Here is a 22229-nt window from a genome sequence, read left to right as displayed (position 1 = left end):
TGATGAAGAGGAGTTGGGGGCTGGGGCTGTGGTGTGGGGCAGCAGGGAGTGGGGTGGCTGGGGCAGCAGTGGCAGCTCCAAACCCTAGGCTGGTAGAAGTGCCCAGCAGCCAGCACCGTGCTGGCCTGAAAACAGCTTAAAAATGGAATGGCTGGGTGTGCTTTGAGGCTTCAGTACTGCAGCAAGAAAAGCGAGTTGCAGGGCAACTGTATTTTAAATTAATTCTGTGACACAGAGCAACTGAAATGAGTAAATTCAGTTAAAATCAAAACTCTATTCTTCATCTTTTTCCAGTGGCTCTGCAGCATGCTCTGTGTGCCACCACAACCAGCGTGCTTCCATGCTGCTTGCAGCCAGGCACATGGCAGGCACCAGAAGCTTTGACCTAGGGAACGCCAGTCTGTGCTCTACAGCTTTTATCTCAGCACGCCAGTTTGGGGGAGGGATGTACGTTGACTAGGAAGCAGCGCATGGACATGTTCAGGGCTTTACTTGCATGGCTTGTCCGTATGAAAGCCCGGTTCCACGCCTGCACCGTGCCCTGGACGGTCCCGCAGTGGTACGTGGGGAGGTCCCGCGGCTCACGGGATGAGGCCAGGAGCAGCTGAGGCAGAAGCCAGCAGCTGGCAGGGGCTGAGTGCTGGCAGCCCCGGGGTATGTCCATCCTTGGGGTGCATCTGTCCCCTGGGTTTGGCTGTCCTGTTTGGCAGCAGCAGCACTTCCCAGTGCGCCTGCACCATGGGGCCAGGTCGCTTCTCCCCTCTCTGCCCCTTCTCTCAGCACTGCATTGCTCTCCAGTGCTTCCCTGGCATTTATCAAGGTCCCTCCTTTCCCTGTTCTTTTTTCTCCTATGTTCATTTCTCCAGGGGCTCCCCATTTCTTTCCCCTCCTGCCCTCACTCCCCCAGCAGAGGTTGGGGTGCGCGGGGTCCCCGTTGCAGAGCCCCGGCTCCGTCCAGCTGCGGGTTTCGTTCTAGAGCGGAGCCTCGGCTCGTGTGAGCTCAGCATGAGCAGGGCTGGAAATAAAAGAGAGCTGGAGGACGGTGTTTGGAGGTTTTCCCATGGGGAGGCCTTTGTTTAAAATTTAATATGCTGTTCTCTTTCTCTCAATGAGTAAGAGAAGGATGCCGGTGCTCTGACGTGCGGCCGTTCAGCGCTCTACCCATTCCTCTCCTTCGCCTTATCTTTCTGGCACAGTGTCACCGCGGCTCTGTCTCAGCTCTCCTGCTGCTTCCCACTTGCAGGTGCCGGCCAGGGCTCAGATGTTAGTGCTGGGGACAGAGCTGAATGGAAATTTTGGCCATGGCTTGCTGACCAGAGCCGGGCCCATGCAGGAGGCAGGCAGGCGCCATCCCTGCCGGTCCGTGGCCTCCTCAGGGTCTGGGTAAGAAGGTGCTGAGCTTTGCCGGGTGTGTCCCAGGCCCGGTCCAGCCGGCTGCTGTTGGGAAACATGAATTATTATTTAAGAAGGGATATTCTGGGGAGCTGGACCCAAACAAAGATGGTGAGGCTCGTGCTGGTCCCTGATGGAAGCCTTGCCGCTCTCCAGTGCTCGCCCTCCGGCCATCTGCAAACAGGTCAGCACAAGACTTGAACTTCAATAGCTCCGTACGTGGCTGATTGCAATCTCATTTCTCTGCACCACCGGAGAGTTATAATTTTCAGGCATTGATTGACCTGTCCTTCTTTGTTTGCCTCTTGTCAGTCCCCTGTAGCTGCCAGTAACACGTTCCCGTTGGCTGTTGTGTGGTTACGGAGCTCCTCGTCCTGCAGCCTGTGCCCGTGCGTGGCCACCGCTCAGCCCCCGGCTGCTTCCCCAGGGGGCTGCGGGCTGAGGGCCTGAGCTTGTAGGCACTGGCGCGCTCCAGGGGAAAATTACTGTCCAGAAGACAGAACTGTGGAGCCTTTTTGTCAGTGGTGCCAAGCCCCTTTGTTGAATTTCTTCTTCTCCTTCCCCGTTTTATGCTTTGGCCATTCAGCATGTGCTTCAGAAGCCCATCAGGGTAATTGCAGAACTCATCTGCAGAGAGTAAGCCTTGATTTATTGGGGGGTTTTGAGTGGTTTGGTTTCATTTTATGATTATCAACAAGGGACACATATAAGCAAATTATTTCAACAGTTGAATATTCTGTATATTTATAGGACTTTCTTGCTGTAAGAAGAAAGAGTGCAAAATATAGCAATTATGCATATTGTTTTGAAAATGCGGACTGGAGGTAGTTCAAGCAGGCCCTTACAGTTGCCAAAGCAAGGGGAAAATGCGTTAGATAAAAGCAGCCTTGTGGCCATGGTATAAAAGGTATCAAATATTTATAAAGACTAGTAAAATACAAACATTTCCAGCCTCCCCCCAGCACGGCCAGCAGCTTATCCGCTGCATTTTCCATGCCGTTAGCCAGCGAGCTCTGCCCGTGCGGTGCGGGGCTGGCGCTGCCACCCGCTCCCAGCTCGGCTCCCTCTGCTCCGGGCTGCGTGGGGCTGGGGGGGCTGCGTGAGGCCGGGTGGGGGGCAATGGGGAGCTGCCAGGGGCACCGCCAGCCCCTTGGTGTGGGTGATGTGGGGCACAAGTGGCCCCAGAATCATTAAGCTTGGAAAAGCCCTCCAAGCTCATCTCGTGCAGCCACCCCCTACCACCACTCTCATGTCCCCAAGCACCACGTCCAGCCTTCCCTTGAACACCCACAGGGACGATGATTCCACCACCTCCCTGGGCAACCCGTCCCAAAGCCTGACTGCTCTTTCTGAGAATTTTCTCCTAATTTCCAACCTGAACCTCCCCTGGTGCAACTTGAGGCCATTCCCTCTTGTCCCAAATATTCGTTTCACTGCGGGCAGATTTTTCTGGGCTTTCCATCCTTTAAGTACCCGGAGCACACAGCTTCGTGTGAGCACAGCGGGTGGCCTTGGTGGCACGCTGAGGCCGTGCCAAGCACCCCGAGCACCCCGGTGCCCCCAGCTCGGGCACTGCCAGACCCAGTGCCGGCACAGTGCAGCAGGAGCAGCGCACAGCCATGGGTGTTGCAGGAGGGGACCTGCATGGGAGCAGTGCACAGCGCTGCCTCTGGATCCATGCAAACACGTAGAGAAATGTGCAGCTCTGGTGTGAAATTTCAGTCCACGCAGCAGCTAGGAGGGCTGGTGAGCCCACAGCGTGTCAGCACACAGAAGAACACACGTGCAATAGTGCCTGAAAGCGGCTGGGAGCTTCTTTCCGAGCCGGCAACAAACACCCTGCAGAAGGGCACTGCTAGCACCTCTGCCTCCCCGCCAGGAGAACCAGGCCTGGCCCCACGGCCACGCACCACGAGGTGTCTGTGCAGGAGAGGCGGCGGTGCCAAGGGCTGGGGTCTGGCATTGGTGGGTGCCCCAGGGCCGGGGGCACTGCACTGGGGGGGATGCAGCGGGGGGTGTCTGGGGCGCACACGGGGAGCTGAGTGTGTGCGGAGCTGCACGGGAGCAGAGATGCAGCTCAGGACAGCTCTCCTCCTCCACTGTCAGATATTTAAATCTGAGAATCCGATACATTGCAGGAGTCACGTTTCTGAATCTAAATTTCCGCTCCCCTGAAGTCATCAGAAATGTGAAAGAAGTCAGATGTGGAGCCCTTTATGCCAGTGAGTCTTTCTGCAGAGATAACCCAAAAGGTTCCTCACTGATGTATCTGAAGTAGAGGAAAAAGTAGCTCAGCTTAAAAAAAAATCCCCCAACTTCATTCTCTCCTAGACTCTCAAATAGTCTTAAATTACATATACAGCCTTTATTTTCTGAAGCACCCTCCATCTGTGTCTGCCATACATTTATTATCCTTCATTAGGGCAGAAACAATGCCTCCCAGCTTGGGAGAGGTGTTTTCCATATCAGTCACTCTGACTTCAGTGGCTTGAATTTTACCTGTCACCGTTTCGAACTTTTTATCTGTGTTAGGTGAGGCTCCATGCTGGAGGTTTTTTTCTTCCTTTAATGACAAAGTTCAGTATTTTGAAACACACTCGCTTTGTGCTCCCACAGTGCTGCTTCTCCGGGCTAAGAGATTCGAGAAAGAAGCCACCATCTCTGGCCCTAGGCAGAGGCTTAGAGAGGATTTTTTTGCAAGAGGCCCACGTGAGCGCACACACAGGTGCTTGCGAATGTGTTTGCTGAACTTTGATAAAATAAAAGCAAGATAGTGCATTAGGCACATTCCTTGCTGGAACCCCCAACATACACAAGTGCAGTTTGGAGGAGCGGTCACCCTGCTCGGACCCGGCGTGCACAAGAGCAGTTGTGCTCTCGGAGATAACGGCAGGCAGAGCGCTGCTGGCTGTGAGACCCCGGATTTGCCAGGGCAAGACTTGGTCAATACAACACCCGCCGGTCGCTGTCGGTGAGCGGGCTCGGTGTCTGGGGGTCCCTTGGAGCTGTGGATCAGGGCTGATCGGTGCGGCTGCGGGTGGAGCAGCGTCAGGGCCACTTGCCCGCCGGCCACCCTCCCGTGCCCCCGCTGGCGTGGTGCGAGCCACCACTTGGCCCCTTCTGGCCAGCGCTGCTGGGGGACGTTACACTTTCTGCATCTGGCTTAGCGAAATCCTTCCCTGGGTCAGTCCCGAGCTGTGGTTTCGTGGGGGCAGCGGACGCCCCCCGCCTGGTGCTCACCGCTCCGGCAGTCCCTGGGAAGGGCTCTCCAAACACCGAACGCTCACTTTTCCAAACTGCTCCCCTACTCAGAAAAGGATCTGAAACGTTTTTCACCTTGCGGATCTGAAAATAATGTGGCGTTTGCCGCTGAGCAATCAGTTTTGCTCCTAAAATGGTGCAACATGTCCAACAACGTTGCTGTTAGAGAAATCAGAACCGGGGCTTTCCCACAGGGCTGACGCCTTGTGTGAATAGGAAGAAGTCAAGCTGCTCTCGTGTTCCTGCACGCTTGCTGCGAGAAAGCTCTGTGATTTTCCCTCCTCCTTTTATCTATGGGTTACAGAAAAATACACTTGATGTGTTTGTTATTTAACATCTCCAGCCCACGTGACTGGTGGCACCTGCGAGTTCTGTAGGGGAAGATTTTGTGTGCTTGAGATGATTCTTTGAGAAACTGCGCTGGGAAGCCAGGCTTTCCGCTGCTATCCTGGCCACGCTCTGCCCAGCCAGGGCTGCCGCAGGATGTCTGCCTTGCTGCGATGAACCCATGGCAGCTGGTGCTGTGCTCGGGGACCCCGCGAGGCCGCTGCTCCTCTGTTCTTTCTGAACAAGAGCAGATTTCAGAAGTTCTGCTTGTGAAGGAATATCCAGGCTGGTGTTAACTAGCACCCTCAAATTAAAACCTCCCAGACACTTTGCCATGCCGTGCAGGCCCCAGCTGTGCTGCGCCTCCCTGCTGCCGCGTGTCCCAGACACAGACACGAGGTCCCTTGGGATGGAGCCCGTCCGTGTCCTCAGCACCAGCAGCTGGGGGCTTCCCAGTCACAATCTGGGCAGGGCTGGCATCCCTGGGGACGGGTGGCATCCTTGGGGACAGGTGACATTCCTGGGGATGGGTGGCAACCCCACAGGGACCAGCCGGCCGTGCTTCTGCCGAGGGCCACCTGTGGCTCTGTGGCCACCAAGAGGAATGTCCCGGCCCCTCGGGGCTCGGGCAGACCGTGTGCCCTGAACACCCAAAGCAGCGGTTTGAAAAGCAGAAGAAAGTTTTACATGGCTGTATTGAATGCTGTGCTGAAGTTCTCGTCCCTTTTCAGTCCCGGGGTCACAGATGGCTCTGGTTCCTTCCCTTAGCAGAAGTAAGAGCAGAAATACTTGGTAGCTGCAGCTCGGGGGGATGTTTCCTGGCCAGCCATTGTTCGGTGGATGGAGACCGGACTCGTCAGCAAAACCATCTGTGTTCAGTAGCTATCACCTTCCCTCTGGTCATTGACTACCTGTTCACAACTTTCCCCCTGCTGCTAACGGGTCTGGGCAGCTTCTGTGCCCCCACTGGGCTCGGCTGGGTACAGGATGCGGCCCGGGGCAGGAGGGGAGCAGCCAGATCCGGACCCGGCAGCCCCGTGCGCAGAACACAAAAGCCAAAATTGTTTGTAGGGAAAATGGCAGCAACAGCCTCGAGAGTGACGTCTTTGTGCTGCAGTTGTCTTGTCCGGGCCTCTTCCTCAGAGAGGCTGTGGTATCACATCAGGCCCCCGCTGCACTTTCTGGATGGGGCACATCCCACCTTGTACCGTTTGGGCCGTTTTTCCCTTTTACAGCCACTTGCCAGACCAGACACAGAAGGGTGCTCGTCCCCGCGTGTCAGTTCCTTGAACCCAGCACTCCATCGCCCCTCACCAAGGTCCCCGCTGTCAGTGGGTGCCCTCCCGGAGCCCCAGCACCCTGGTGGTGCCAGCAGAACCGCTCCGTGCCTCTCCAGAGCTGGGCTCAGCGTGCACTGCCTATGGCATCGCCACTGCACCCTGGCTGGCCATCGTCCCTCCCCATAACACAGGCACGCTGCTGCTGCTGCTGCTGCTGCTGGGCTTCTCGCCTTCTCTGTGGGGCCATGCTGCAGGTCCTGCTCCAGCAGGCCCGCAGTTTTCTCCTTGCTGACTCCACTTCCATTATTGTCTCCTCGCTGCGTTTTTATTCTCCCTTTGTCCTGGCTTACAATGCCTCTCTCCGTACTACGCTTTTCAGTCTGGGAACGTCTCCGCACCCAACAGGCTGTGAGCCCCCTGCTACTGCTGGTGGCACTGAACAAAGTGGGACCCAAAGGGGGACCCAAAGTGGGACCCAAAATGGGACCCAAAATGGGACCCGCTGGCACTGGGAGAAGCACAGCACCAGTGTGCGCCTGGCCCGCTGCCGCCAGCTCTTGCTGCACGCTCCGCTCCCAGCTGGCCGGGCACCACAGCCTCCCCCCAGCTCCTGCAGACGCAGGGAGCACCAGTCCTGTGCACCCCCGGCCCCACAGGGTGCCCCCACAGAGCAGGCTCAGGATCAGGCCCCTGGGTTCTGCCTGCCCAGAACATCCCCTCCCGTTCCTTTGCTTCTTGACCCAGATCTGTGATGCTGATTGCCTTCATGGAAGCGTTTGGTTTTGCAGATTTGTTTTCTCTGCTGTTATTTTCACCGGGGACTGCACGAGTGAGAGTCTTTCTTGCAGAAACTCAGAATTTCATTTGCTGTTTTTTACATATCTGCATGTGTGATTACTAGGAGAAGTATTTTTAAAAGTAGCCCAGCGTTTCTTTCAGGGAGTTAGAAAAGACCAGATTTATTTTCTGCTGTGCTGAGAATTAACTCTCCTTTCTTCCTTTTCCCTCTGCCCCCACTGGAAAGAGAGAGAATGTAAAAAAGAAGAAAGGATTTACATTGTCGTCGTGATTGGCACAGTCTGTGAATGAGAGGTCATTTCATGTGGCTGTTTCTTTTCAAGCGCTCTTTTTTTCATGCACACTGTATTCAGGCTAGAAGCATTCTTTCTTTTCAAAGCTTCTCTGTCTGTCTCTCTCTTCCCCCTCCTTTATTTTTCATCCCTTTTCTTTACTTTTGCTGTCTTTTCATTCTGTTTTTCTCCTCCCCCTTGGGGCTCCATTTTTTCTTTCCTCTTTCCTCTATTCAGTTCCTTTTTTCTTTTCGCATCTTTTTTGAATAGCTCTTCTATTTTCAGAGAGGAAAGAGTATGTAGAAGAGAAGTCGTTACAGCAAGGAGGAACTTGAAAGTCTCTCTTTCCCTGTTTATTTCACTTAAAAGCAAAAACTGTTTTCCAAAGAACAGGGTGATTTCCCTCAGGAACCTGCTGCAGGGAGCCCGGTGCAGCGTGCTGCTGGTGGTCGGGTCCAGGCACCCCCCAGTGCCACGGCACCGGCACACACCCAGCACCCAGCCTGCGCTCATGGGGCCGGGGTGGCACTGGGCACTGCGGGCTGCATGCCCTCGCCATCTCCCCGTGCCATTTCCCTGTGCAATCTCCCCATGCCATCTCCTGTGCCGTCTCCCCGTGCCGTCTCCCCGCTCCGCACGCAGGCAGCAAGGCCAGGCTGGATGGGGAGCGGTGCCGCTCCCTCGCCCCGGTGGCACTGCCCTTGCCCGCGGCAGCTCCCGGCAGCAGCTCGGTACAATTTGCCTGCTGCCAATGTTGCTGGTGCTACTGTACGGGTGAGCAGCGACCATTTAAAACATGGCACGGCAATAAGCCCTTGGGATCCCAGGAGAGTTCTGCCTGTTCAGGTGGGGGAAGAGAAGGGTGGGTGGGGATGGGGAGAACGCCTCAGCTTCGTGTGGAAGGGGAGCGTTGGGCGGCCGAAAAGCAGCCCTTGGGAAGAGCCGGGCTGTGCGGCAGAGCCAGCTCTCTGCCGAGGGGCCAAGCCTGGTCCCCGTTTGCCATGGAAAGGCACCGTGCTCAAACCTGATGGAGATGGGGCTGGTGAGCGTCACGGTGGGGTCCTTTTGGTCTCCTAAGCAAGAGACAGACCTTGTTCTGCTGGGCAGCGAAACGCCAGAAGTTCATCAAGCAGGTGAACTGCAAAGAGCAAGGAAAATCCCTGCTCTCCCTCTGCGCTACCATTTTCCCCATTAATGATGGTCTCCCCAGCTGCTCTAAAATAAAGCAGAAGTTGAGGAACAGTCTAGTGTAGGAGCACAGGTTGGACCGGAGCGGCCAGCTCTCGTTTTGTGTTGGAGGAGGGCTGGAGGATGGAGCTCGAGAGGAGCACAGCGGCCGGGCAGCGCGGTCCTGCAGAGAGCAGGACAAAACCACAGGGTGTGCGAGCGGCCGTGCTCCTCCAGCAAAGCAGAGGGTCTGAGAGAAAAGCACGCGCGGTGAACATAAAGCAAAGTGGGGGCTCTTCCAACTGCAGCACTGCAGCAAAACATGGGCAAGTGAACCCTGCAGGCAGTTTGCAAGTTGGCTCTAATTGCCCAATCCTGAACATCTTGTAGCACAAGATTGAAATTCTGCTTTCCCTTTGTTTGAAGGGTTTTGAGGAAGGGCCTTGCCTGCGAGCATGGCAGCTCCGTGGTTGTTTCCAGCAGGCGGGGTGTGTATTTGGGGACCCGGCCAGGAGCCTCTGGTAGGGGCAGGGGTCCTGAGCAGCGCAGCCGGGCTGCCAGAGGAACCGGAGCTGGCTGGTGCCACAGCGGTTAATGGAGTGGATTTTTTTTTTTTTTTTTGAGTGAGATTCAAATAATTGTAACCCAGAGATAAAGAAGACATTGGAGGAGATGAAAAGCGCGAGAGAAAGCAAGCAAGCAAAGGACAGAGGTTTGGAATACAGAGGGAGATTAGGAGATAGATGAAAGAGAAAGGAGAGAGATAAGAGGGAGGCAGAGGACAGATCCACAGCGCCCAGATAGGGGTTGCCAGGGAAACGGGAAGAATGAGGGAGCGATGGAGGAGTGGGGATGGAGGGTGCTGGGGGCGGGGCGCAGGGGTGGGGGGCTCGGCGATGGGGGCGGGGGGGCCTGGCGGGGGTCCTGCCCCGCTGCCCAGGGCAGTGCAGGAGCGGTCTGGGTCGTGGCCCCGCTCCCCACAGCAAGCTGACACGGCTCCCAGTGCTCCCAGTGCTGCTGCTGCAGCTCCCAGTGCTGCCCTGGTGCTGTGCCCCCAGCTCCGGGTGCTGGCCCTGCACCGGGTCCTGGCTCCTCAGCCTCATGGGGCGAGAGCTGGCAGCTCCGGGCCGTGCGCCTCCCCGGTTCTGTGCAGGTCTTTAAAAAGCCCTCCTTCTTCCCCTCCAGCCAGGGTGTGCCAGAGATCCGGTGGCTACGAGCCCGTTAATGTTCACTCTCACCTCTGCGTGTAACCATCGCGGCAAGAGTCACCAGCAGAATGACCAAAAGATTGATTAGCGGTGGCTTTTAACGTGATCTGGCAAGGAGATCCACTTCCTTCCTGACGCACCGTCTGTCACGCAGGCATACAATCATCTTTTTCCCCAACTTGTTTTTTTCACCTCCTCTTACCAAAAAAGGTGCCTTTGTCACAGTGCGAGTGGTAGGTTGTGTCCTTGTTTTTGAAGTGAAAGCCCCCAAAGAGGATAATTCTTCCAGGCAGAACGCTCCGCGTGCTGTCACGTCGGGCTGTCCTCGTCAGAAAGTGTCTGCGTGCAGGGAGCGGTTCTGCTTTCTAATCTACTCGCAGTAAGTGGGTGTTATCTTTTTTTCTAGAGAACTAGTTAATGGAAGTTTTCCTTTAAAAAACTGAGTTGGGCGATACCTAACTTGGAGACACTGACCGAATGACTTTAGGAATTGTTTTGCTTTCTTTAGAAGTGACGACTTTGGTAGGCAGCAATCCAGCCGAACGCGCCCTCCTTCCCGCTGCTCAGAACTTGGGCTCGTTCCTGAGCTCACAGCCTGGTTTATTTGCATGGGATGTCAGTCGCGGGCAGAGGGGCGGTATTTTTAGTGCTGACCCAGATGCCGACAGGAGGGAGGCTCCGGGCAGAGCGCTGCGGGGTTTGGCGCTGCGCTCCCGCAGGCTGGGCTGCAGGGCTGGGTGCAGGCGGTGGGGAGCTCACCCCGGGGGTCCTGGAGCCGACCGCCCCATGCCCAGCAGCTCGTGTTCATCCTCCAAGCACCGTGCCCCCCGTTCTGTAATCGCCCCCAACCTGCCACTTCGCTCCGTACAAACGCTAAACCCTCCGTGCACCTTCTTTGGTTCCGTCCGGGCTGGTCACGGAGGCTTTAGAAACGAGGCGGACGGTCTGGCTTTGATTTACACCAGGATTTAGGCATGGAAGCAACTTCGCCTTGCCGCGGTGTTAGATTGATTGTCCTGCATGGGAACGCTTTTGTGGGCTGGGCAGAGAATAGGAGACCCCAGCCATTCTTTTGTCACTCAGCCCTCGCTCAGCATGCGGCTGAAACCAAGGTGACCTCATAAATCCTCAGGCCTGGTACAGAACAAGTGTTCTGGGTCAGTTTTATGAATCATTTCAGTTGTTCGTTGTGATTTTCAGAGAAAAAATATATTTTTCAGCTTAAAATTTTTATGGGTGTTTTAAGCAGCTTTATGGGAAAACCACACACAGAAAAAAAAAGAAAAGATGAAAGACTGATTTCTCCTTTATCAAACTTGACTGAAAGCTTCTTTTAAAAGACAAAGAAAATAAACTCGGAGCTCTTCTCACAGATACTCAAGACCTACCAATTAGCCATTTGCCGACTGCCGCAGAGCCCTGACGCCCCGACACGCACAGGGGATGGGGTTTTGGCCACCACCAGCCCCAGCAGTGCAGCGCCCACCGCCCCAGCACCGTGCAGGAGGGGTAACAAGGAGGACTTGGGGCTCCTCGGCTGCCCAGGGGCCGTGAGGTCAATCACAGAGCCTCTGCTCCCCCTGCTCCCCTTCTAGTGTCGGGGAGGCCCCGGGCAGGCCGTATATGTTTGCTGGTGGGATTTACACGGGCTGCCCTGGGCTGCTCCACGTAGCACTGGGGGCGTTTCGGAGCCCCCAAGCTGCCACCGAGCCCTGGTGCCGGAGCTGCCTGGGACTGCCCATGGTGCTGGAACAGCTCAGGAGAGGTCAGGGGAAACCAAGGAGGTTAAAGCAGAGAAAGGAAAGCAAAAGTGTTCAGCAGCAAATGACTCAGCCTGGTGCAGCTCCTGAAAGAGCTGGAATCCAGCAAGAAGTGTACCAGAGGCAAGGAAGGGGCCGTGGTGCCAAGCGCTGCAGGAGGAGAACCTGTAAGGGGCTGCAGGTAAGAGCCAGGTGCTTGAGTGATTAAACACAAAGGAACAGGGGTAAATAGAAGTTAGATGGCATAAGGAAGTGGCAGCTCTCTAAAAAACAGTTTTAATCACCTAAGGAGCAGGCGGTCGGTAAGAAATGGCAAGACTCTGAGGAGGCTGATGGGCAGGGGCTGGGGCGAGAGGAGCAGCGAAATGCGGGGGGGCAGCTGGATACCTCCAGCCCGTGCTGACACTGGGGGAGAGCAGATCACACCCAGACAGAGCCTCCCAGGAGAGGGAGGAGAGCATGAAAGAAAATGTCGGAAAACCCAGAAGAACAGGAGCAGGAACTGCCGCCGGCCCCAGGTACGTCCTTCCCCAATCTGCCATGGGAAAGAAGAAGCATGACCGTCGGTGGAGGCAGGGACGAGAGGGAAGAGGGGAACACCAGCACTTGTGGTTTTCAGAGGAGACATTCACAAGTGCATTTGTGTAACTTTGGGTGTGGGAAAAGTACAGGCGGGCGAGTGCCTCGATCAGCAAATGAGCTGGAGAGCACGTAAACCCGAACTCGGGGCTTTGATGCAAGCCCAGGCGAGCATTTGGTTCCCAGCTCGGCACGCGGGCAGGAACTGCTGCAGCTGGGTGAGGGCCGGGCCTGCCGGTACCTCCGCAGGAGGGACTTGGAGACCGGAGCCGGGGCTGCGGAGAAGTTGCTCTCGTGTTGCTGCTGGGATCAATATTCAGGCACATTTAATCCATTTCCTGTTTTTCTGAGCTGGGGGAAGTGGGACAGGCGGATGATCCGAACTCAAGAAGCAGTCATCAGGAACGGGGTTAGGGAAGTCAGCACGGAGAAGTGCAGAGGGGGCGGGTGGTAACGCGGTCACAGTGCCCGTCAGGAGGACCTGCACCCCCGGCACAGGCAGCCCCCGCGGGCAGGGGACGAGCTGGTCCCGCTGGCGAGCTCCTACCCACTCCTTAGGGGTGGCACCGAAGCACAGGGCCCTGTGCAGGGCTCACCTTTTGCACCAAACAATGGGGTTAAATTGCCCTGCGCCAGCCTGGTGGCACTGGGTCGGCGCTGGGACTTGTGCTGGCACCTTGAGGCAAGCACCATCCCTGTCCCTGCTGCCTGCACGTCTCCCTGGCCACGAGCAGCTCCTGCCTGCCCAGCTGGGGCTCGGCAGCAGCCCAGCTGCTGCTGTGCTGGCGCAGCCAGGAGGGACAACCAATTTCTGGTGATTTTCCTTCCCCTGCCTTCAGTGCAGCTGTGCGGCGGGGGCCGAGCAGCGCGCTGCGGGACGGGGCCCTGGGGGCTGGGGCTGGCAGCAGCTCCCTGGGGAGGAGAGGGTCCGGCTGCGGCCACGGGGAGCGTCCGAGCATCCCTGCAAGATCTGGGAATGCCTGGCCCAGCCTTGCCAGTATGTCGGGAGACAGCGCGTCCAGCCCGCTCTGCAAGGCCTTCGAGAAGGCTGAAGAGGGAAGTGAGAGCAAGGAAGTGAAACAAAAGCATTTGTCTGATCCCCCACTTCCCTCTCGGCGCGGTGTTTGTGCAGCTGCCTCAGCAGCTCTGCTGACTGTTGCGGCCTTGCTCTCCTTTGAATAGCAAAGCTCAGTCTTATGCACAAGGGCTTGAACGTTTGACAGAGCAAATGCAAAGGTTTGCGTACCACACACACAGCTTTTGCTTTTGCCCTGGAACCCCAGAGGAGCGGCGCTCGTCCCCTTTCTCGGAGTGCTGCAGATAGGAATCTGTAATTTACTTTATTCTGAAGGCCTCTGTCTTAGGGCTGTTGTTTTGTTTTTTTCCTGGGTTTCGTTTTGCTATTTAAACACACGAGTGCTGGTCTCAGGAGCGCGTGCGTGTGCGTCAGCCGCTCAGCCTCTGCCTCGTGGTGCTGTACTCGGAGGCAAAGCCGTCCTAGCAGCCGGCACCGTCCCGGCACGGTGCCACACCAGCACGGTGCCTTCACGCTGGCACTGCCGGGGCACCGGGAGCCCCTGGTTCCTGCCCTGAGCCGGGCGGCGTGACCACAGCACGGCTGCAGAACACGGCCAGAGGAGATGGGTGGGCATTCATTGTCCCGAACGATAAATGGCTGTGGAGAAATTGCCCCTTGGAGAAAGCAGGATCCTAAGGGGACTGGAAGAGACGTCCAGTCCATGTGGGAAATAGATAGAAATTGCTGCACTGGCCCCCAAATGAGGAAGAAAACAAAAAGAAAAACGGATCAGAACAGCTTTTCCTGCTTTCCGGTCTCCCTGGCTCCTCTTGCCAGCGCTGAGGGAAGGGACCCTGGCTTTCCTGCCCAGACCGGGGCCCTGGGGAGCTGCCTCTTGTTTTTAGCTTCCTTACTTGGAGCAGGAATTGCATTAGCAGGTCTCGAAGCCAGCAGCACTGCGCCCATGTTCCTTCCGGGAAGCTGCTGTCATTCCAAGCCCCGGCTTCGTGCTTCCTGCCGCGGCGCCCTCCGGCCAGCTCGGCCCCGCGGCTCGGCAGGGGGCTGCTGAGCACGGCGTGACCGGGGAAATTGGAGCAGGGAGCACGGAAGTGAGAATCCCTCCTGTCCGCGCAAAAAGGCAGGGGATGTTTTTGCAGGGGTGAGTTCTGTTGTGCGGCTCTCTCCGGTAGCCGTGCACCCCACCGAGGCGCTCGCTGTAAGCGAAGCATCCAGCTGAGCTCGGCGGAGGGAGCGTGCGCGTGGGAGACGGGAGCAGCGGGGTGATGCAGGGTGTGGAGACCACGGCACGTCCACAAAAACTCCACCCACGCCGGAGAGAGGAGGCTCATCCGCGCTGCGCATCCTCCGGAGCAGCACTGCAGGCTGGCGCTGAGGGGAGCGCAGGAGGTGGCTGCTGTGATTTCCCCCCCACACCCCCTGCCCAGCAGCACAGCCGGCTCCCTGCGCTCCCCCCATGCTGTCTGGTGGGTCGGGGGGCTCTGGGGGCTGGAGAAGCCTGGCCGGTGCTGGGGGCACTGCAGGCAGACGGAGGACAGGGAAGCGGTCGAGCTCCCAGCAGAGCTCCTGTGTGCCCACTGGGGTACTGGGGGGGTTCTGGACAGGGCTGTGGTGTCAGCTTCCCACGCAGCACTGACTTGTCCTGCTCAGTGCTGCAGGGGGGCTCCCACACCCCACACCGTGGGCACTGGCCCAGGGGTGCCTGCTCCCATCCCCGAGCCCAGCAGCGCCCGTGCTGAGCACACGGCGAGGCTGTGGCCATGGCTGTGCCCAGCGAAGTCTCATCTCTCCCCCGGGCTTCCTCTTCCTGCTCTCCAGCCGGCTGGTTTGCCTCCCCCATCACTTCTCCCTCCCCAGGAGGATGTGTGCTGTAGGCACAGCGCGGACATGGGAGGATGCACGGAGCGGGCAGCTGGTGCCCAGCCCTGCACCCCAACCAGGCGGCCAGGACAGCGGCCGTTCCCCTGCCGCAGCGAGGCCGATAACCGGACAGTGGGGCTTCTGCGCTCCGGGAAGGGCAGCGGTTGGTTAGCCCACAGCTGCCACTTTCAAGTCTTGCAGGTGCTCCAGGGACTGCGACATCATCTGGTTTGGAGTTTATTCCTGTTTTACTTCCCCCGTAGGATTCCTCTTTGTTGTAGCTGCAGAAGTAATTATATTTAGAAGGACGTTCTCCACTGCAGGAGGAAGCCGTGGCCTCCTCTGCTTCACTCAGGGGCAGCTCCCCCAGCGCTGCCCTGCCCGGCCGTATCAGGCTCCAAGGGCTGCTCCGGGGGGGCTGCTCCAGGCGATGCCAGCCCGGGGGCGATGCACAGCTCCCCCCAGCTCTGCTGGGGACACCGGAGCTGCAGCGGCAGCGTGGCCATGCCCAGCTGTCTCCAAGGCCAGGCACGGGGAGCAGGGCTCGAGTGGGCTGCGTGCGCGGGCACCTCTCAGGGCTTGTTTCAGTCCCCACAAACCAGAGCGCCCGGGATGCCCCCACGCTAGCGCAGGATGCCCCAAGCTAAGCGCGTTTGGCAGCTGGCACTTCTGCTTTCCCCGCCCGCTGTTGGGCTGCTCCTGTTCCCAGCCCTGCCTGCCTCTTTAAGCGTCTCTCCCACTTCTCTCTCCCACTTTCTCTTTTGCTTTGTCTGAGATCCTCCCTTGCTGCTTCCCAGCCGTGGCTTCTCCCAGCCAGCACTGCCAGCAGACAGAGCTCTGGGGTCTGAGCGTCCCGCAGGTGATGTCCCGCGCTCCTCCCCTGCCACCGCTCCCCAGTGCTTCGCTGTCCCAGCTCCCCGGGTGGTTCTGAACCCCCTCCTGGCTGCCTCCTTAAATCCTGAGCTCGAGCAGGTGCTGCCCGCTGCTGGGTGCAGGTTGCTCCTGGTTTTCACCGGGAAGTGCGCACGGTAAGGAGCGGGGGCTCCCCACGAGGCTCTCTTCCCCCTCCGGGGTGACTCAGCCCTGGCTGCTGCGGGTCCCCCGGGACCAGCCGGGCACGGGGCCACGTGGGGCTGTGGGTCTGTCCGTGTGGGGCCAGGGCTGCACCCCGCAGGCTCTGGGGCCGGGACAAGTGGTGGCAGCGCTGCGTGGACCGGGGCTCGTGTGGCCCCGCAGCCCCACGGTTGGTGGCTGTGTGACCTTTCCAGTCCGGGTGTCCCGAACTGGCCGGTGCCATGCGTGGCACCAGTGCGAACGCCACCGTCTGCCTTTCCTTCCCCTCGCTCGTCACCAGAATGGTGCCACGGAGCAAGCAGAAGAATTGAAACCGCTCCCTTGCATGCTGACCCTGCCCTGGGGCTGCACGCCTGGTGCAGAGGACAGGCTGCTGCCTGCAGCCCCGTCCGCACTGTTTGTCCCTCGCTCTGTGGCCGTGCGTTATTTCTCTCAGAACAACTTGCTCGGAAGAGCTTGTGTTGCCAACAAACCCGAGCAGGCTGTGCCACCAGCCAGTCGCACCGCGGTGCACTGCTCCCCGTGTACGCGAGCAGTGCTTTGTGCCATTTGTAAGCAATTATTTGACTTTCTTCCTGGAAATAGATGGAATTATTAATAGCTCTAGGAATCCGGCAGGATCCTGTTGCAGGCCCTCCCAGAGGGTGGGGGGGACGGTTCTCTGGGCCCAGGTGCATTCACAGCAATGCCCTGGAGATCTGTGATTTTTGCAATGATTTTAACCAACTCTGTAGCCCTGGCTCTGTGAGGGATCTCATAAATCTGCCCGTAAGCAGGCTGTATAGGCCCAGTGCTACTGCAGGGGGGAGGAAGGCAGGAAAAATGGAAACATAAAATCTGAGGGAAAGCTGCTGGAGCCTGGCATGCTTACTGCTGGGGAAAGGCATTAATAGAAACGAAAAAAAGGAGCGAGGATGTGCTCGAATGGCAACGAAAGGAGGATGGAAGGGTCTTGGGGTGGTGGGGGCATGGCAGAGCTGGGGCAGCCTGTGCCAGGAGAGTGCACCACAAGCACCAGCTCCGTGCCAACCTGGAGCCTCCGCCGTGCGTTTCACTCGGGCTCGTGGGCCTGGTAGTTGTCAGCTCGAAATGTTCCCAGGGAGGAGGATTTGGGCCCTGTGTCCCCGTGCCCTTTGCTGCTGCATCTTTCCTGCAAAGAACTCAGGAAAGGGGCACCTTTGGCTTTCCCGGCCTGCCCCTGAATTGCACGGGAGTCTGTCCATGGGAAATTCTGCTCTGAGAGGCACAGGGAGCCCAGACCTCAAACCACAGGGTCTGTAACCTAGCCAGCAGGGCCAACGGCGGGTCCTGGGCTGTGCCTCCCTGCTGCAGCCTGGTCCCCGGCCCCTGCTGCAGGTGTCTCACGTGGGACCCCTGGAGCTGGGCAGCCCCACGTGTCCCAGGGCGCACAGAGCCCGGGACCAGCTCTGGAAATGCCCGTGTTCAGTCTGGGGGGGGTGTTGGGGACAGTGATCACCAAATAGGTCAGTCCGTGCTGAAACGAGCCTTTACCAGGGCAGCCTGGCTGTCGGGCTGCGCAGGGTGGGAGGGAGCCCCGAGGAAGGCTAACTAACGTCCATCCCTCTCCTTCCCCAGCCATGACAGCATAGGCAGCGGTGAGAAATGGATCGCTTCACCGAGTGTGGGACCCAGACGGACGCCGTGGTGGTGCTCTCCCTGGCACAGGCGGCGGTGCTGGGCTTGGTGTCCGACAATGAGCTGCTCGGGGCCACCGTCAGCCCCGCCGGCTTCTTCCCGGGGCTGGGAGGAGAACTGCCCGAGGCGGCGGGAGGGGAGCCCGAGGAGCCGGAGGGCGACGGGCAGGCAGCGGGGGACGGGCAGGAGGAGGAAGCCCTGGAGGCAGAGTCCTCCTTGGAGAAGCATGCCCGGAGGAGGAAGCGGCCTCCTGTGAGGCTGGTGCCCAAGGTCAAGCGTGAGAAGGCCGAGGTGGAGGAGGAGGTGGTGTACGAAGTGTCCGTCCCCGGGGAAGACAAGGGCGAGCTGCAGCACAAGCTCCCGCCCGCCTTCCCGGACCCCAGCCAGGAGAAGACGGTGCAGAGCAGCGCCGTGAAGATGATCGACCTCAGCTCCTTCAGCAGGAAGCCCCGCCGCCTGCGGCACCTGCGCCGGCACACGCGCCAGTCCTCGGAGAGCTACGAGCCGCACCACGGCGAGCCCGACCCGGCGGGCACGGCGGAGGGCAGCACCGCCGGCACCCCGCAGACCGAGTGCGCCTTCGAGGCGGGCGCCCCGTCCCCCGGCGAGGCCGAGGCGCCCGCGTCCCCCGAGCAGGTGAAGAGCGAGCAGGGCTTCTCGTGGCAGGAGCCCGGGGAGCTCGAGGGGGACGCGGCGGGCGCCAACAGCGAGCGCAACAAGAAGGCGCAGCTGGACCGGCTGGACATCAACGTGCAGATCGACGACTCCTACCTGGTGGAGGCGGGGGACCGCCAGAAGCGCTGGCAGTGCCGCATGTGCGAGAAGTCCTACACCTCCAAGTACAACCTGGTGACCCACATCCTGGGCCACAACGGCATCAAGCCGCACTCCTGCCCACACTGCAACAAGCTCTTCAAGCAGCCCAGCCACCTGCAGACCCACCTGCTGACCCACCAGGGCACGCGGCCGCACAAGTGCGAGGTGTGCAGCAAGGCGTTCACGCAGACCAGCCACCTGAAGCGGCACATGCTGCTGCACACCGACATCAAGCCCTACAGCTGCCGCTTCTGCGGCAGGGGCTTCGCCTACCCCAGCGAGCTGAAGGCGCACGAGGTGAAGCACGAGAGCGGCCGCTGCCACGTCTGCGTGGAGTGCGGGCTGGACTTCTCCACGCTCACCCAGCTGAAGCGGCACCTCGCCACGCACCAGGGCCCCACGCTCTACCAGTGCCTGGAGTGCAGCAAGTCCTTCCACTACCGCAGCCAGCTGCAGAACCACATGCTGAAGCACCAGAACGTCCGGCCCTTCGTCTGCACCGAGTGCGGCATGGAGTTCAGCCAGATCCACCACCTCAAGCAGCACTCGCTCACCCACAAGGTAGGTGCCGGGGCCGGGCGTGCGGCGCATGGAGCGCCCCAGGGCTGCTGCTTTTGCTGTGCCCCAGGGAGAGGCGTTGGCCCCGGGGATGGGTGCTGGTGGGCTGGATAGCATTCACTACAGCTCCTTAAATGGGAGAGAAACTGCAGTCATCGTGCAGGCAGGGTGTCAGGGGATGGCCTGGGGGTTTCCCTCCCTCGGGAAGGGGGCTTTCAAACCTGTGCTGGGTGCTGGCCAGTGCGCTGGCCCCGCAGTGGGTCTGACTGAGGGCTGTGCTGTTTCTCAGGGGCTCTTTCAATGGGGAGCAATTGCCCGGTGAGCCAGAGGGCAGAGCCTGGCAGCCGGGTCTCCTTGTGCCCAGCTCCCCCCACAGCCCACCTCCCTAGGGTGGCTTGGGCAGGGCTCATCGAGGTGCCGCACCACAGCGTGGGCTGCAGCGGGGCTGTGCTCTCCTGATGGCTCCTTCCTGCCCCTTGGCCGAGCTGCTTTCGGTGTCACCCCAGCAGCACACAGTGCTGGGTTTTCCAAGTGCTGCAAATACTTTCCCAGGGGGACCAAGCGGTGATGTGTGGGGCGAGGAGGGGTGGGGGCTGCCTGCTGTGTGGCGGAGTTGGGGTCCCAGGCAGCGGGAGGGGACGGCCCCAGGCTCTTGGCAGCACCAGCGCTGCTCACAGAACAGGCAGGGAGAAAGAGTCAGGAAATGCTTTGGGAAGGTGCAGGAGGGCTGGTTAGGGAAAACCTCCCATCGCGGCTGGCTCCAGCCGGCAGTCACTGAAGCTCAGCTCCCATCCCTGTGCCTCAGGAGGCTCTGCTCGGGACCCCCCCGTGCGCCCCGGCCGGCAGGGTGCAGCCGGAGCTGCCGCAGCAGAGCCCTGCCCGCGCTCACCCCGTGCTGCAACCCCTCCAGGGCGTGAAGGAGTTCAAGTGCGAGGTGTGCGGCCGGGAGTTCACCCTGCAGGCCAACATGAAGCGCCACATGCTCATCCACACCAGCGTCCGTCCGTACCAGTGCCACATCTGCTTCAAGACGTTTGTGCAGAAGCAGACGCTCAAGACCCACATGATTGTGCACTCACCGGTGAAGCCGTTCAAATGCAAGGTACGGCGGGGGGGCCGTCCTGGCGCTGCTCTCTGCTCCTGGAGAGGTGCCAGCCGGGGCTGGGCTGAGCCCTCAGCCAAACGAATGCAGTTTTGTGATGCCTCCCTCTGTTCGCACGGGCAAACAGCTCGTCCTGTGCTGCCTGAGCCGTGCAGCAGGCAGGCAGCAGCTCGGGACGAGGGAGTGGGCACAGTTACCCGAGGAGGGCAATTCCTGCCTGCCTCTAAGCAGTGCTACACATGCGGGGTTTCACGAGTGTGGGCTTCACAGAAACACCAGCAGATCGTCCTCGAGGCCTCCCATGAAAGGCAGGGGGAGGGAGGGGGGCAGCCCCATTAGTCTTGGACATCCGTGGAGTCAGTCGGGGACCCGGGAGCAAGGTCAGGTCTGCAGAGCCCACGTCCCCGAGGCAGTGCTGCCCGGCAGGGGCAATGCCTGCTGCTCAGCCCTTGCTGGGGGGCGGGGGGCAGCAGGAGAGCCCTCACTAACCCCAGGAACGTTGTTGTAGGTTTGTGGGAAGTCCTTTAACCGCATGTACAACCTGCTGGGCCACATGCACCTGCACGCTGGGAGCAAGCCCTTCAAGTGTCCCTACTGCTCCAGCAAGTTCAACCTGAAGGGCAACCTGAGCCGGCACATGAAGGTCAAGCACGGGGTGATGGACATCAGCCTGGACAGCCAAGGTAGGTGCAGGTGGGGCCGGAGGCTGTGGCCGGTAGCTGGCCCTGCCCACCGCAGGCTGGGTGCTGTGGTGTCCCTCGGCGTGCTGCGGGCGCCGGGCTGTGCCGCGGCACCTCTGGGGAACACCCGGTGGGTGCTGCGGTGGGGAGGGTGCCGCAGGGCCACGCGTGGAGCACCAGCACCACGGGGCAGGGCTGACACTGTGTGGGCGCTGTCCCCTAGACCCCATGATGGACCTGGCCGGGGCTGAGCACGCCGAGCTGGACGGCCAGCAGGAGATGGAAGACTTCGAGGAGGAGAACTCTTACGGCTACGGAGGGGTCGGCAACCCCCCGGACGAGAGTGCACTGGCGGAGCAGGCCATGAAGGAGATGGCGTACTACAACATGTTGTAGCCAAGCCGGGGGGGGCGGCCGGCCCGCAGCAGGCTGGAGGAGGGCGGCCGCCGGCCTGCGTGGACCTCGAGTGGTAAGAGGAGCTGCTGCTGCCCGCGGGCTCGGCGCCCAGGCAGACCCGCTGGAGAGGGGCAGGCTGCAGCCGGGCAGAGATGGGGATGTCCTGCAGGCTGTGCTGGGTGGAGGCTGGAGGTGCTGCAGGGCAGCGGTTGCTGCTTGCCTCAAGCACTTGGAGCAAGCATGCCAAGCCGACGAGGCTCCAGCGCGCTTTGAGAGCTGCAGAAGCCTGGGCAAGCTCTTGCCACCAACGGGGGCTGTTCCTGCTCGGGGCCCCGTCTCCCCCATCCGCCCTGGAGAAGGAGCACCTGAGCTGCACGCAGCTCCCCTGCCCAGCACCATCCTGCCTGTCCTCCTGCCCTCCCACCCGCCCCGCTGCGGGGTGGGAAGCCAGGACCTCGCCCCAATCTTCCCCTTGCCTGTAGCCCAGCACCCAGCGCACTCCGAGCTGCGGGCAGGGGAGGGCACATCCCAGAAGACGACGAGCATTATTTGTGATTCTACCTCCTGGGTCCTCCCTGCTCGGCTGCAGCGCCAGCCCAGCACCCCCCATGCGCCCAGCAGCGCAGGAGCCCCTCTGCCTGCAGGAAGCCCGGAGGGAGGCGGCTGTGCCGCAGCGCCCGCTCATCCCCGGCTCCTCGGCAGGGAGAGCCGTTCTGGCATCAGCTGCGAGCTGGTACAGGCAAAGCTGTGGCAAGCCAAGAGAGGCCACAGGGCACATACAAAACAGAATATTTTCTTACAAACTAATTGCAAAGCTCAGTGGAAGCAGCAGCTCTGAGTATAGAGCAGCTTTAGCGAGCGATGTATTTAAAGGAAGGCAAACCCTGTTCAACTTGAGCAAATGATGGTATTTTGAAAGTAATTTATTTTTTTCAGATGTGCCGCGTGGTTGGATTTATCTTTTCACTGAGTTCAGTTTCCTTCAACCAATGTTCTTTGTAAACCTG

At 59.5% G+C, this 22229-nt stretch overlaps 1 protein-coding gene across 7 annotated transcripts in view; it reads left to right on the top strand.

Moving 5' to 3' along the window:
• Nucleotides 1-22229, top strand: part of ZNF710 (zinc finger protein 710) — a 27226-nt gene extending 4997 nt beyond the window's left edge. For 4 of the 7 annotated variants that reach the window (XM_084531754.1, XM_084531758.1, XM_084531756.1 and 1 more), the window contains exons 2-5: nucleotides 17611-19047; nucleotides 19850-20146; nucleotides 20655-20829; nucleotides 21050-22229. In XM_084531754.1, coding sequence (XP_084387880.1) covers nucleotides 17638-19047; nucleotides 19850-20146; nucleotides 20655-20829; nucleotides 21050-21222 — 2055 coding nt within the window. In that variant the 5' untranslated portion in view covers nucleotides 17611-17637 and the 3' untranslated portion in view covers nucleotides 21223-22229. Of the gene's footprint in view, nucleotides 1-13606; nucleotides 14222-15821; nucleotides 15969-17610; nucleotides 19048-19849; nucleotides 20147-20654; nucleotides 20830-21049 lie in introns of those variants that run through there. The other 3 variants (XM_084531759.1, XM_084531757.1, XM_084531760.1) reach the window with 3 other exon arrangements.

This window comes from Aythya ferina (assembly GCF_964211825.1).
Source record: "Aythya ferina genome assembly, chromosome: 11".
In the NCBI taxonomy this organism is placed as follows: Eukaryota; Metazoa; Chordata; class Aves; order Anseriformes; family Anatidae; genus Aythya; species Aythya ferina.
The sequence above is the reverse complement of the archived record's forward strand: the minus strand, read 5'-3'. Positions and strand labels throughout refer to the sequence as shown.